Source organism: Aricia agestis, chromosome 3 (assembly GCF_905147365.1).
Source record: "Aricia agestis chromosome 3, ilAriAges1.1, whole genome shotgun sequence".
NCBI classification, from domain to species: Eukaryota; Metazoa; Arthropoda; class Insecta; order Lepidoptera; family Lycaenidae; genus Aricia; species Aricia agestis.
This window is the reverse complement of record NC_056408.1, coordinates 7,129,346-7,146,482: the sequence shown is the minus strand read 5'-3', so window position 1 is coordinate 7,146,482 and position 17,137 is coordinate 7,129,346. Positions and strand designations below refer to the sequence as shown.

General features: G+C 35.1%; 1 protein-coding gene across 1 annotated transcript in view; it reads left to right on the top strand.

Annotated features, from left to right (window-relative positions):
• LOC121725514 (lachesin-like) overlaps positions 1-13,132 on the top strand; it is an 83,369-nt gene extending 70,237 nt beyond the window's left edge. The window contains exons 5-9 of the mRNA XM_042112517.1: positions 3,857-4,046; positions 9,598-9,729; positions 10,242-10,364; positions 12,084-12,254; positions 12,665-13,132. Coding sequence (XP_041968451.1) covers positions 3,857-4,046; positions 9,598-9,729; positions 10,242-10,364; positions 12,084-12,254; positions 12,665-13,014 — 966 coding nt within the window. The 3' untranslated portion in view covers positions 13,015-13,132. The remainder of the gene's footprint in view (positions 1-3,856; positions 4,047-9,597; positions 9,730-10,241; positions 10,365-12,083; positions 12,255-12,664) is intronic.
• Positions 13,133-17,137: the final 4,005 nt, after the last annotated feature.

Here is a 17,137-nt window from a genome sequence, read left to right as displayed (position 1 = left end):
TAATTATCAAAAATCGCTAACACAGAAATAGATCAAGATATATCTGTGGTCGCTAAAGAGTAAAGAGCGAGCGCAAAGGAGTGAGTGCGGCGTTAGATGAGGAGGCCCCAACTGGTTTTTCAGTAAAACAAAAAGAAAATAAAGTTAGGTTAAAAATATTTTAATTGCACGATTTGTCAATTTGTAGACTTGTTTTGATAATAGAAATTGATTTTATTGTGGTGCACCTCTCGATATCGTTTTTAGAAATTCCGTTGTAAGATTTTCCAATTTAGAGTGCAAGTTAGTATTTTTGATAAACAATTTAAATTTTAGTTTTACAAATAATATATCCGATGTATGAACCATATTTTTGGTGTGAATTCGGTTATAAAGGTTAAATTTGTATGATGTTTAAGTTTTTTTTGAAGGACATGTTCAGTTAATCAATTGTTTTTTTTTGATCAGCATTAGTTTTTCTGGTATGCATTCAGTTAATTAGCGGAGTGAAGGTATTGTGCTGAAAAATTATTCTGATGTGCATTTAATAATATCCCTTAGTAGAATATGCTGTCTGCAACAACGCCACACGAACGATTTTCGGCATGAAAACAAGCCTATTGTAACCTGGGGTTCGAAGTATCATGCCTGGCAACGTCTAGTCAGCAGCTTAAACTTGAAGATGAAAATCTGTCTGTATATTAATACAGACAGGCTTAAAATAAAAACTGGCCAAGTGCGACTTGGTCTCGCGCACGAAGGGTTCCGTACCGTTATAGAGCAAAAATAGGCCAAATATTGTGTTTTTGTATGGGATATACAATATTTTTATTTTATTTAAATATTATTATTAATTATTAAAGTACACATATATATAAGGCCTTTGTGAAAATTTTAAGTGCCTACCTGGTGCCATTATTGATATCGAGCAAAAAAGGCTAAGAAAATCATATTTGTTGTATGGGAGCCCCCCTTAAATATTAATATATTTTTTTTTAGTATTTGTTGTTATAGCGGCAACAGATATACACAATCTGTAAAAATTTCAGAAGTCTAGCTACAGCGGTTCTTGAGATAAAGCCTGGCGACAGACAGACAGACAGACAGACGGACAGACGGACGACTACGAAGTCTTAGCAATAGGGTCCGTTTTTACCCTTTGGGCACGGAACCTTAAAAAGATAAAGAGACGTACTTTACCCTTTATAATATCGATATAGCTAAGAATGTATTACCCATAGATCATACGTCAAAAACTTATTTACCTAACCTACCTAAAAAGCAAAATAGCCACGTAATGCAGTACTCGTGTACTCGCGGTGCATTTTGTGGGGGTAAATCTTCGATCCGGCGCAGACGTTTCGCGGCATTTGCATAATTCATGAGACCTGTCCCCAGATATAAAAATTGACACTAAAGTAGCGATGCACTCCCGAGGTCGATGTTATTTTATGCCGCAAGTGAAACGAGTCTCTATATGAGCTGCAGTGATACATATTGTAGAAGTATAATTATGTGGATGAGTATACTTTTTAATTCATGTTTATAATTATTGTAATTGACTGTACTATCGGATCTTGGTGAATTTTCAATATTAACGTAAACCATGAACCGATACACACTTTGCTTACACTATTTCCACTATATTCACTTTAATTCATTTTAATTTATGTAATTTTTTATCAAAATACACGACCGGCTTCAACAACGTTCGTCACACCTGATGAATTACTTTAAGTTTTTAAAGATGTTCACTTATACTGTAAAGGTATTTATACATAATGTTATTATGATTTTGAGACACATTACCATACTCAACATTCCCGCCTCAGTACTTAACGCAAACCATGCTAATAAAATAATAAATGACGTGTTAGGTATTTCTTCACACTGAAAACGCTGAACTGATTTATATGGAGACTAGGGAAAGGCCATAGGATACTTCTTATACGGTCAATAAGCAAGGTTACCGAGCAATTCATCGCAACTAAATTTTGGAAACATTTAGTTCATTAAAATTCTTCAAAGTTTCAAAGATATATTAATATTAATACAATATACATAGCCATTTGCAGTTGTTTACATTTCAAATAGTACCAGTTGTTCTTGTTCAAGTTTCGATATGTTAATTTATACAACATTTTGCATTTCACTTTGTACTGTGTTAAAATTATTGAATCCATTTTGTTAAAATAGTTGATAAAGATAATATCATAACTTAAACTATAATATATAGTTATAACCACAGGTCCATTTCTTTAAAGGGCTACATGTTCTATAAATATTTTTTCACAGTCAAGCCTTTTAATATACTATATTCATAGTTAAAAGCTTAAGTAGCTAAAGCAAGTACTCGTAAGATACACTCTTAGATAACCTTACCTATAATAATATTAATAATAATAATATCTATGGACGCTTCACACCACGTCAGTCTGACCCCGTGCTAAGTACCTGAAGGACTTGTGTTACAGGTACCAGACAACGGAAATATATTATATATTACGTTTATATGTATTATACATATATGTAAGATTTTTATTATATGATATTTAATACACATCCATGACCCAGGAACTTTGAAAACTTTTTGTTCCGTCGGCGGGATTCAACCCGCGACCCCCGGCTTGAGCTTGCCAAACAACAGCCCAACAGCCCACCAACTGAACCAGGTCGTCAAATAATGTTAAAATAGCTTCAGGAGAAAATAAAAATCACACACTGCAAAACGTTCTAATATCGTACTTTATTTCATTAAATCTAGCTTCAACTTTGTCAAAACAATAATCCAGCTTATCTCCTTTTTACAAAGATGCCACCTAAGACAAATAAAGCGCTCACCTACCCTTTGTTTGAGAAGTTTAATAAATATCTCTGTATAATTTAGCTAACAAAAGTACAGGCATAATTTATAGTATCTAAGAGAAAGTTGTGTATGAAAACGCCGAGTCGAGGATGAAATGTCGCTGAAATATAACTTTGCATATTTAGACATGGAATGTGACCCATCGAGCTCGGAATTTTGTCAAAGTAATGTGTCCACTGATGTGTGTACAGAGATATCGTACAAGACGGCCGTGAGATTTAAAGGACTTTTCCAATAGACGCAAATGTATTTGCTGCAATGCTTCAAGGGTTGGTTCTTTGATGTAAGTATTTGTGGTTGTAGGTTTTACCGACTATCGAGTTGAACGTGTGTTACGATATGGAGAACGTTTAAACGGATAAAAATGTAATATAATGTTGAAAGATAGTATGATGTTGCTAACGAAATAATGGAGGATTCTTGTGATACATTTAAATTGGATAAATACGTTAGTTTGCAAAGTAAATAAACCAAACAAGAAAAAGTTAACTTTTTCCAATTGAAAGTTACTATGTCTGCAACAAATATATTAAGGGGTCTGTCAGTTGTAGGTACCGTTGAATTTTGTCACAGCCTTTGCAGAACGACCCCGTTATGGGGACCATACGTCTTCATGGTACATTTGAGGAGTTGCTACCTTAAATTGTTAGGTTAAGGGACCAATCGATTTGTAGGAGCGATTTCAAATTATTGTAATGTGATTTTGTTTAACTTTATTGTTATTTTTAGTCTGTTTTAGGCTTTAAGCAAACAAATTTTATTAACTATTGCTTACGTATCTAAAATTAATTTCAATTATTCATGGAATTTAAGTCCCTATAAAATTTTGAATACTATAATAATTAATCGTGTCCCACTGTCTTTGTTCATAGTTAGTATTCATGTATATTATGTAATATAATACATTGTCTTTATTAGACAGCTGCTCTATCAGATGCTCTCAAGTTTCTTAACAGTCGAGTTAAATTTATTTTTCAGACATTTCTAACAGGCCTATGTTTTCGTTCCCAGATGGGTCACCTATCCGTCATGATACCGCCGGAGATCGCGGACGACGACGGCTCCGAAGGCAGCACAGTAGAAGGTGGCGCTGTGGAGCTGCGCTGCACTGCAACTGGTGTGCCCGAGCCTACTGTGTCCTGGAAGCGGGCAGGCGGACGCACCATCGTCTTCCGAGATGAGATGGGCACCGAAGTTAAAGGTGAGTGCAGCTATTCACACTAATATCCATCCATACTAATAAATGCGAAAGTGTGTCTGTCTGTCTGTTACCTCTTCACGTTCAAACCGTTGAATCGATTTTGATGAAATTTGTTATGGAGATACCTTGAGTCTCGGGAAAGGACATACTTTTCATCCCGGAAGAATACGGCACGGTTCGCGCGGTAAACGAATTTTGGCGCAACGGAGTTGCGGGCATCATCTAGTTATAAATAAAAGAAAATGTGTCTGTCTGTCTGTTACCTATTAATGTCCAAACCACTGAACTGATTTTGCTGAAATTTGGTTCAAAGACACTTTGAGTTCCGGGAAGGGACAAAGGAAACTTTTTGTCCCGGAAAAAGGTACGGTTCTCGCGCGATAAACGAATTTCTGTGCAATGGAGTTGCGCGCGTTATCTAGTTGCATATAAAAGTTGAATGCTATGATAGTAGCTCGGTAGAGAAGAGAGTAATTGGAGCAGTGCTAAACATTGTATACAGGGTGTAACAAAAATAAGTGATAACACTTTAGGGTGTGTACGTGTTCCTTGTGGAGAGTCCACTGTGAAAGTAGCAGCGCTGAAATGCCAAATTTTTTTTTACTTTTGTATGGGGAAACTCGTGACGCTCGGGCCCTTGCCCATACAAAAGTGAAAAAAAATTTTCGTCTTTCAGCGCTACTACTTTCACAGTGAACACGTACACACCCTAAAGTATTATCACTTATTTTTGTTACACACTGTATAGTTTAAACTTTTAAAGTGTATAGTATGCACATCATTTACATGGATTGAGGAACTATGACTGGAGTGTTTTGCTATAGTCGAGTGTGACTGCGCCCTCTCTTTCGCATTCTTCTGTGCTCGAAGCTCGCGCAGAGTATACCCTAATCGTCAGAAATAGATTCATACCCTACTAGATCGAAATAAAACGAAGATTTTTTAATAAATTTTATACAAGTTACTGAATAAAAAAGCAATATTATAAAATGAGACTGTTTATAAACAAATTATTCATTGGAGTCTATTCATATCGGGGATTGTCCTGAGTGCTAAAAAGAAATAAGACTAATTTTGCATTCAAAGCCCGCCCTAAGCCGGCGCAGGTGCCGCGTCGGTTAAACATTCGAGTTTTATGGGATTTATTAAGAGATCGTCTTAAGATATTGGAAGACTACGAAACGCGAAATAAAGAGACTTACAGAGCTGAATAATGTCGAACGGGAGAATGTGGGATCGAATGGGCGCAGGACGTGCTCCTATTAATATTCTATTAGCCTCACCTTGCATTTTAGTGCTTACTGTAAAGTATTTCAATAACCTTGTGCTTATATTTTTACTTTTTAAAATTAGTTATACTTTTTTTAAAGCAGTTCAAAATTAGCTTTAAATGAAAGCCATGATCACTCCTAAATGTTTTCTTATATATCTACTCCTGAGTCCTGACTGAACCCCTGTAGTCACAGAACGAATAAAAACTCTTTTGTCAAATGGACGAAATTCTCGTTATGAAAACAAAGGGTTGTTGAAATAATCAAAATGTCCTTTATTAAAAAAATAACTGTATATCATTGTTTTGGAATCCATTCATTTGTCGGGGGGTTTTTAATTTTTTAAAGTATCAGTCGAGGTCAAGAATGAGTTTCATTTCCTCGGCGAAGGAACCTTTTCAGAACTCAATTACTGTTTAAACAAAGTTTGTACAATCCGGGTTTTTGGTCAGGAAATTAAATGCGTTAGTGAGGAGCGCTAATAAAATTGTTATCTCTGAGGTGCGAAGTCGGTACACGCGTTATTATTTTAGACCCTACGTTATTTGTGTTTGGTGTGTTTATTTAACGGTCTATTTAAAGCCATTTCGGGCCTCTTTTGTTTGCTTGCTTTACGAATTCCGGCCGTTTTGAGCCATTAGGCGTACACAAAAGAGTCGCGGTCTCGGGTAAACAGAGGGTACGTAATAGTTACAAAGCGAGGGGGAGACTTAGTATTAATTGGATGTGTTATACACGCTTCACAAAATAAGTATTGTCGTTTAACCAATTGATTTCCCTTTTCGAGCCATTTGCTTTGTGTAATTAACGACGAAAATTTCGTTGGGATTACTTTCGGGTTTAATGTTAGGACTGAAGGTTTGTGAAGTTCATTTGGTTTCATTTAGTTTTTGAGGTTGAATATTTTTACTTAAGGTTTTGAATGTACTTATGTTTGTGCATGCTCAACGAATGACTTGTTGAAATTGAGCTAGAATGCTATCATTAGATTCGTCTTGGTCGCAAGCGTCGGACACAGTACAGTCGGGTCCTTTTTATTTTTGCAAGAAATGCTTCCGTTATTACGTAGTAAATTTATACTATACAATATACATGACACATAATATATAAATTAAGAGTGACACTGTGTTACATAAGGGCACAACACGAAGCTTTATATTATAACTATTTAAGTATAAATTTTACAACACTAGTCTGGGAACACTGAGTACCTCACTACTACCTTCTCTTGAACCCCTAAAATACTTTAAAATGTACGAGTGCTCAAATGAGTTTATTTTATAGAAATAAGCTTTAAACGCGTCACATAATATTGTATGATAAAGTCGCAAAACTTTCAGCAAAAGTCAACGGAGAAAGCAAAGTTGAAGACATTATAATAACATGTACAAGAGTTTCAAAAACAGCTATGATCATTACTGAATGCGAAATGAGAGACAAAATAAGCTTGGGAGATTAAATTAGGAAGTTACGAAATCATAAATACCAATCGCATTATATTTTGTACAATTTTTGCCAAGAAGACAATAATGAAAAGCTCCTTATTAAGATTTTTTTATCATTACAGTTTTTTATGATTAGAAACATTTTTATTAAATTAGTCACAGTATTTTATAGATATCGCTAAAGTACTAAATAATATAGATAATCTAATAAAACTTAAGACGGTGGTGAAAGTTTCACTACCAATTTATCTTCGTCACTAGAAGTTATTAATTACATTAATTTTAATTACTTGAAATATCTAGATTACTTGGTACTGAAACACTAAATAAAAAGAAACTATACGGTGGAGTAACTTAAGATCAACTAAATAGTTTCGGTTAGCAATTCTCTTCTGATTTATTAGCCTGTATGAATATCATCTACAATAAATTATTTCTAATGTCATGACTAAGATATAAGGATCCCGTGACATACAAATTTTTATCCTAGTGCTAAATAATTTTTATTTATACAAAAATCACTCGTAACGTAAACTCAAAGAATTATTAACGTCTTAATTAGTGTTCACGCCAAACCTGTGAATTTATAATTGCTAATTAGTAAATTTATCATTTTCCGACGCGAAACAAATCCGACGACACTTGCAGGGAAACGCTCGGCGAAATTTAATTAAGTTTACTACATACAACGACTTTATTTATCTTAAATAGAGCGAGATTTAGTAACCTAATCATCTTGTAGCACTTCCATTGTCGGTATCGGAGACACAATAGATTTTCAATTGTTATGCGGCAGCCGACTGCCGTTTGGGAATTGATGGGTTAAAAGAAAATTTAGGAACATAATATAAAGATATAGCGAGTTGGTTATATTTTAAGTCTTAAAAGTCTTAATAAAGTTGCTTGTTATATTTTTGTTCAGGTTTCAATTAATCGCGCAACCACAAGTTTAACGTGCTCATGTTTATGTGCTTCAACGTAAATTAGCACTTTTAGTAATTTTCGACAACTTAGACGATAAAACGGCAATTCTAAACAACGCCGCCTGTGACGACTGCGATAAATAATATCATTAAAAACGTCGGAGCCGCTATAAATGGACCGGAAACAATTAGCCTGGGAGTAATAGTTACGGCAAATTGCTAAATCACTTCGCCGACGATATGTACGAACTTTATAACCCATTAATAAAACACAATTTCATACAGGCGTAGGGTGGCCATAATTTAAAAATAAATCGGGGAAATATTTAAGGTAATTTGGTTGAGGGAGGACATGTTGCGACCATCAATCTTTAACGGATGTTTGTGAGACAAAGATGAATGTGGAGTAAAATGGCCCGCGTTATCTGCGCGCATCGCAGCTGGTAAGGAATTGTGTATCAACGAGTTACACGAGTCTTTTCTTATTAAATTATTTATATTTGGATGATACAGGTAGATTTGCTAATTTTGAAGTGATATTTGTGGTTCTTAAAGTTGTTCGAATATAACTTATTCTACTGTATTATGTTCTGTTTGTTGAGATAAATAGATAAATTTTAAAGACTACAACAGTAGTAACTCTGTCAGAGTGGTAATGACCAACTTACACGTGTACCTTGTCCATTTTGTCGCGGATAAAGAGTAAACATTCTATAGACATACTCGTAACCTCGTGTAGTTTTGAGACCGTAACAAAGGGTATAAACGGGACCAGAGCAAATATTGGACATGAATTCTTTCTAGTAATTTCAACGTTCTTTACGGAATTTCATTCCACTAAATTCCGAATGTTCCAAGAAAATCAAAAGATCTGGAATCACTATAATACTCGTAGTATTTTATGCTTGCACCCGATTCGAGCGGGTCGCTATTCCATAATAAAGTTATAAATTGTTTCCATTTAAATTTAATTTGACAGCCACTGTTAAACGGAGAATTACTGGAGTAATGTTTTGATTAAATACTTGGAGATTAGCGATGTGGAGTTAATTAAGACGCTCTATTATGAATATACTGACGTCTGTGAAATTTAACTTAACCCGTTAAATTTATGCGACTGTAATCTATTTGTTTCAGGAACTGGGTCAGATTTTGTTCGAAAGTACTTTTATCAATTCGCGGCCATCTTGGATTTTAATTTTAGAGTGTTTTCAAAGTTATTCTTTGTCTATGCGATATAACTGCGAAAGTTGATTTTATTCATCATCCATGATTTATATCCATCGCGGAGAGGAACTTTATATGGCGTATTTTTATTAGTATACAAAGCACTTTCTTGCAAAGACGCAGTGTCAGTGAATTTGTCAAGAACTAGTAAAACCGACTATGTTAACCCATAGTTTACCCCGGCATCGTAAAATCGAGCATAAAACAGTTGATCGTATTAAGCCGTAAATTCTAAAGCGTTTGATGTTTTGTCGATACTGATTTAATAACCATCGATATATCATAGCGTATCGAGTTTAAAAGGGCTCGTTTAAGTGAATTACTCTCGAGCGCGTGTGGCGAACAACGGTTTGGCAGCGCCCCTACCTTCCGAAGCGAGCCAACATGCTTTTTCCTTTATGGCTCACTCGTAAATGATGATAATCGTGACTGAAATACTAAGATTACTTACATTATGACATATACTTGTATTTTATGTGCTTATCAATAAAACTCATTTGTAAACTAACTTTAAGTCACTTGAAGCTAATATTATGATATATTGATACCCAAATTTCATGTTTTGGTAATTAGTGAGGAATTTTTTGTGCACCCACTCTTAATTCTCCCTCAACAGTTTATCACTATTTTGCATTTTGTGTGTTATCCTTATAAGTCTTTAGATTTTAATTCTATTTGGTCACAGAAGTACACAACTTCGTGGGTTCTACACTAAGCCTGAAAGGACTGAAGCGCACGGACATGGGGTCGTACTTGTGCATCGCGGCCAACGGAATCCCCCCAACCAAGAGCCGCCGGTACGAGGTCTCTGTCATGTGTAAGTACATAAAATATTTTTCTACATTTTCCTCATAGTTATTTCGTTCCTGATTGGTCTATTATTCCAAGCACATAGAATTTAATCAAATCCTGTCAATTCAGCAATATTAACCGCGATGTTTAATTTTGATGTATTAGATTTTCTACGTCAGCTTGAGGCGTGTACCGATTCGGGATTTAAACCAGAGAGAAATTCCGGCGTAAAATCTTTCCATAGTAAATTCACTTTAAAAATTTAGGAGAATAATGTCAATACGAACAATTTAAAGTAAGTAATGGAGCGATACAAACAAACTTTCCGAAGTGCGATCAAATGCTAAGTTAGCGCTAAATGCCACAAAACTATGGCTCAATTTCAACAACGATTGCTAAAAGTACTTCTTTCGTTTTTCATATGAATGAAAGAGAAGACATGACATTTTAACAAGCTGATAACACTAACAGACGTTGGTGAAATTGAGCGTTAGTCGCGCTGTGAGCATTACTTAACTGTAAACTATTGTTTTGTAGTCAAACCGATGGTGCGAGCTGCGAGCCTCGTGGTGTGGCGCGCGGCGGACATGCAGGTGACGCTTCAGTGTTACGTCGAGGCCTACCCGAGACCGCTCACCACCTGGCAGCGAGGAGACTCCGGTATTTTTTTTTCTTCAATTATCTAATAATATCCCACAACCGTCCGTGCCCACAACCTTAGCACTTTTGTGGTACACTTTACGGAAAAACTATCACGTCTATTGATTTGTGCTTTAGCAAAGTATTTTTTATTTATATTAAGTAGATGAGTTGTCATCAGTCAGTCACGATTTTTTATATGTAGATGTGCTATCATCAGTCATAAAACGACGCGAGCCCTCACAAACCTTGGCTTTTAGCTCGTAATAAAAAGGGGGAAAACGAGCCTGATGGAACGCAACTACCGTCGTCCATGGACACTCGCAATATAAGAAGAGCTGCAGGTGCGTTGCCGACCTTAAGGTATAGTTTTACATTGCATACCTACAAGGATTTTTTGACATGGCATTGATATAGACTATAGAGGGAGGAATTATAAGTAGCTGTCATTATCAAGAGTTATAAAAACCTTACATCCTTTCTAATATTATTATCAATGCGAAAGTATGTCTGTCTGGTGCCTTTTCATGCATAAACGGCTAAACGATTTGGATGAAATTTCATTTAATAATTTAAAAGACAGGAAAGGATATTGGATTTTTTTGTTTCGAAAAATGTACGGTTTCCGCTTTGCGTATGGCCAAAATAAGTATTGAGACTGATCTCATCAAGCTATAGCTATGCATCCACAGTCCACACTATTAGACTATTAGACGTGGGAGAGCCATGCTTCAACGAGTGGGCCGGCTCGAACGGAGAAATAACACGTTCTCACAGAAAACCGGCTTAAAACAGCGCTTGCGCTGTGTTTCGCCGAGTGAGGTCACCGGAGGGCCAATCCCCTACCCTAGTACCTTCCCTACCCTCCCCTATTCCCTTCCCTTCCCATCCCTATCCTCCCCTATTACCCTATTCCCCCTTAAAAGGCCGGCAACTTACCTGCAGCTCTTCTGATGCTGCGAGTGTCCATGGGCGACGGAAGTTGCTTTCCATCAGGTGACCCGTTTGCTCGTTTGCCCCCTTATTTCATAAAAAAACATTACATTACATTTTACCATCATTCACTATATTTTACCACATACCTACGTATAATACTTACGATACTTTACATTTTTGTATGAAGCATTTTCATTTTAACCCCGTAAAGTTTAATAGGTAGCTGACGTGCACTATTTGTACGCAAGCCAGGTGTGAAATACACCTAAAATATTTTTGCTGAATATCTATTATTTCGGCGAACCTTTTATAAAAATTAGTAAATAAATAACACTATTTTTGAAATGGTTGAACCATTTCGAAAATGTTACACAATATGCTTCATAGTATTGAATTATAATGTTGAAATATACTTATAGCATCTAGTGTTTTAAACCAGCTACTCTATCTCTATCCACTTATATATCTATATAACTTAAATAAATTTACAGACACAACGTACTTGTTATTCTATACCCGCATATAATGTGAAAATAGACGTGAAAATAACGCTTATTTTTTAGCGTCTTAAACAAGATCCGAATAGAAGTGTTTAGTTCGGTGATCCAGTTTAATCTGATGGATAAAAAAAGAAAGAAAAGAAGGAAAGGAAAACACTGCTGACAGTTTTTTACTTTTCTTTTTGGATCGTGGTGTTTTTTTTAATAAAAGACGATATAAACACACCGTGTGCCCTTAATTTTATTATAATCGACTAAATAACATACTCAACTACATTCCACTTCAATCAACTAACATCCCCAGGTGCAAAGCTTCTCAATAGCTCGAAGTACGTGATATCGGAGTACGTACTGAACGAGTACGCGGTCCGCATGAACATCACCATCAGCCGGCTGCGGCGGAGCGACTTCGGCGAGTACACCTGCTTCGCCGGCAACGCGTATGGGTCTGCCAACGCGACGATAACGCTGAAAGGTGAGATGTGACTTTAGTAGTTATGAAAATTATCTCTAACTAATAGTCCGCCCCGGTTCCATCCGTGATACATAGCTTATGATATCTTAACTATACTTTGGTGAAGGAATTTTTAAAATCGGTCCAGTAGTTCCAGATATTATCGCGTTCAAACAAACAAACTTTTCAGCTTTATAATATTAGGTATAGAAAATTGATTATTTTTGAACTTTTATGTTAATACGTCTTATACTGTTGATTAAAAAAAGCGCATAGAATGGGTATTGAAAAAAAAATAGCATTAAAATGTAGTAAAACAACTTTAAATAAAATGGTTCACAAATAATTTTGTGGCGAAATTCAGTATATTGAATTTATTGCGTTTATTGATAAATATAAAAACTAATTACAATCTTCACGTCAATCAACAGAGACGCCACAGAAAACCACAACAACAACGACGACAACTACGACAACAACAACTACAACAACAACAGAACGGACAACAACCGTCACAACAACAACGCGACCACCGAAGCGCCACCTCAAGAAGCAGCCCGACCGAAGCCAGAACGCGCTCGACGTAGACCTGCTACGAAGTAACCTTAACACTCGCTACGGCGCTACGAACAGTAGCAATGAGTACGCACAGCGAACAGAGAGACAGAAAGTCCGCCCGTCCGGACCACCCCGACATTTAGTCGGATTTAGCAACGACGTGCGAAAATATCTCTCACATTATCTACTACTTTTACTATTGTCTCTAAATATTCTCATATAAATGTTTCTTTCGTCTTAGCTGTGCAAATAGTGATAAAATCATGGCTGTTAAATTTTTATTAGTATTAAGTATTTGAAAGTTGTTTGAAGGAAATGTTGAAAATGTTTAGGACAGTATATTATGGATATATTTTTTTAATTAGTTAAAAATATACTAAAAGTGGCCATAAAATTATTTGTGAAATTAATTGTTTCAAATATAATATTTATATTAAAAAACAGAGATAAAAATGGATTGAATTGTGCTTATAATTTAGTGATTAGTGATTAGTTACATTTATTGTACAATAATTATGACAGTAGTAGTAAAAAAATTTCACCATATATCCATAATGTACTGAAATTTGTCACATATGAAGTTGTAATTGTTACTGTAGATATAACGAAGCTGTACGTTACTTTGTGTAATTAATATCAGCTTTAATATGATGTAAATGTAATAATAAGGAAAGGTTGACAATAAGTGTAATTCAAATAAAATATGTAACCTTCAATGGAGTGTTAGGAAAATTATTATTTAAAAGAATTGTAGTTTTTATATATCATTAGAACGATATACGTGTCTGTTTTTAAGAAAATTTTCAAAATATGTAATTTTTTTAAATTATCATTCAAATGTATGAAATACTGTTTCTCTACGGTAATAATTAATCTATGAAACATATAACAATAATTGCAATTGTGTGAAAACGCATAGCACTGCTACGACGTGCTACGCCGTAGCACTGTTACGGTCGTTGCTATAATGCTACGAGTCAAATGCTACGACGTGCTACGCCGTAGAATTGTTGCGGTCGTTGCTATAATGCTACGAGTCAAAAGCTACGACGTGCTACGCCGTAGCACTGCGACGGCCGTTACAACTATAATGCTACGAGTCAAATGCTACGACGTGCTACGCCGTAGCACTGCTACGACCGTTACAGCTATAATGCTACGAGTCAAATGCTACGACGTGCTACGCCGTAGCACTGCTACAGTCGTTGCTATAATGCTACGAGTCAAATGCTACGACGTGCTACGTCGTAGCATTGCTGCGGTCGTTGCTATAATGCTACGAGTCAAATGCTACGACGTGCTACGCCGTAGCACTGCGACGGCCGTTACAGCTATAATGCTACGAGTCGAATGCAACGACGTGCTACGCCGTAGCACTGCTACGGCCGTTACAGCTATAATGATACGAGTCAAATGCTACGACGTGCTACGCCGTAGCACTGCTACGACCGTTACAGCTATAATGCTAAGAGTCAAATGCTACGACGTGCTACGCCGTAGCACTGCTACGGCCGTTACAGATATAATGCTACGACGTGCTACGCCGTAGCACTGCGACGGCCGTTACAGCTATAATGCTACGACGTGCTACGCCGTAGCACTGCGACGGCCGTTACAGCTATAATGCTACGACGTGCTACGCCGTAGCACTACTACGGCCGTTACAGCTATAATGCTACGACGTGGCATGCCGTAGCACTGCTACGCAGTAATCGGAAACTGGTAACTTTTAACGCCAAATTACTCAGTTTAGTCAGTCAATATTAATACTTTTTGAACATGATAGCGAAATGTCTTGAGTGAAATAAAATATCAAATTATCATATCAAAATCTTCAGAAAAATCGAGCTATGCATAATATAGCAAATTTTTTTAACGTTTTTGTAACTTTGATAACATTTTTTTTTTCTACTTAAGTTCTTTTGATGATTATGATCAACAAAAAGTTGTTACATTTATCGCGTACTTGTAAATTCTCGAAACGTAAACTATTTTGTGGATTAAATAAATATTATATTTAAGAGGATAACTTACCAAAGCTAATGCGACAATGTTATATTTATTGACAATAATATAGACCAACCTATCCAACTTATTATAGAAATGTAAAAAACAAAACGAATTTTACTAATATACATTGTAATGTAAGGATTCGTATACATTTTGTTGTATATTTTGTGATCGTATGACTTACTATGTAACTTATTTTTCATAGAAAATGTCATAGACAATAAACATCAATAATGTAGATAAGTAAAAATTTATATTATTTGAAATATTTTAAAAAATATTTCTGTTGGTAATATTTTTATTATATACACACTTTTTTGTATCGATTTTGAAGTGCATAATTTAGACTAGCGTTTCTATGGTATACATAATAAAGTCTTCCGAATAGATGTAATTTATTGGATTTCGATAAAATAATCTTTAAATAATAATTTGTCGAGTTCTTATTGAACTCTACTTGTAGCGTGTGTATAAGACAAGGAATATATTGTATACTTATAAGGGTCCTCGCTCATTTGAAAACTGCAGTGCTGCCATCTGAGTTTTTGTATGTGTCAGCAAAGTGTGTGTTAACATAAAATGACTAGTATACTGACGAATGACCTTGCAGCCTAAACCATCCGTGTAATGACTTTATAGTAATATTTTGTGTCATTATAAAGTTCTGACTTTGCATCCAAGGCAAATGCAAGGTTTTGACTTCTATGTTATTCGACTTTTGTTTTACTTGGATGCTGTATTATTCGTACACACACGATTTGACACATGAAAAAATAAAATTTTATGGATATAAGTAACATACTTGGTCGCTGTTAAGCAGTATTGTCCTAACCCACATTTTTTTTGTTGTTAAATTTTGAATGTAGTCTTGTTCTTAATCATCTAAAGAACATACTGCATTCATAACTCAATACGTAATTTTTTTGTGTGTTAGTACATGAATGCTTAACAGCGTCCACTTATATCAATAAAATATAAATAAATTACGCTGTAATCTACGAGTACATAGATTACGGCGTAATTTATGTATTTCAATATCTTAAATAATTTTAATAATTTATTGTGATCGATCCACGATGTGGTTTGTGTCCAAATGAGCGTGGAGCCTGAGAGATCAGAGTAATGTAGTGGAGTAGAATTTTCTAAGTGAAATGTATGGATGTTCGTATTTATGACAATAATGTCACAATAATAATAACAGTTTGTTTTTTGACAATAACATAATATTACGACAATATTTTGTATATAATATGTTTAAGAATACTACGTGTCACTTTATTTTAAGTGTACGGATTAAACTGGAATTAATAATGGAACTGTCAGGTGCATTTCATAATGATAATACTCATTCAATATGTATTAAAAGCTAAGGCGTGGGTATGATAATACAAATTAAGGGTAGTTACATAATGTTGACACAATATTTTATTATATTTCAATACTAATAATATTAATATGTGCTGTTTGTGTTATTACTTTAAACTTCTGGACTGTATAAGAAGTTATATGTAAAATATAAGATAAATAAAAATTATTATGTTGAAGAATAGTAATTGTTCCTAGGCCTAGGACGATGAGAAGAGAAAGAAGTTCGGCCGGAAGTCGTCGCTTGACGTAAGCTGGATTGCTTGTGTTTTTTGCCCATTAAAAAGTAAAAACCGTGTATGGTTATTCTAAATCGCAGAATCGCGTACAGTACAGTACACAAGTATATAAAAAAATGTTCTAATGATAGCCATTTTCAAACTGCAGTGAGTGAGTGAGTGAGTGAGTGAGTTTATTTTATTATATTTAACTTCCAGTACTTAAAACATAATATTATCTTCCAATTTAATCGATTCAGCGATTAAGGTATGAAAAAATAACAGATAGACATATGTACTTAATTTCGCGATTGTTGATTGTTCAATGTAAAATGCAATAAAAAAGTAATACTTTTTAATGGGTGGTTAAGCATTATGTTATCTAAAAGTGTAATTAAGTACCTACTATCCTAGAAGTGTCTGTTGTATTATATAAGTTATTAGGGTTCCGTACCCAAAGGGTAAAAACGGGACCCTATTACTAAGACATCGATGTCTTACCATCTGTCTGTCTGCCTCCAGGCTGTATCTCAAGAACCGCTATAGCTAGACTTCTGAAATTTGCACAGATAGTGTATATCTGTTGCCGCTATAACAACAAATACTAATAACAAAATAAATTAAATATTTAAAGGGGGCTCCTGATTTTTTTGCCTTTTTTGCTCCTAATCAATAATGGCAATAAATAGGCACATGAATTATTCACAAAATTCTTAATTATATTTTTGCTTTAATAATTATTAACAAAGTTAA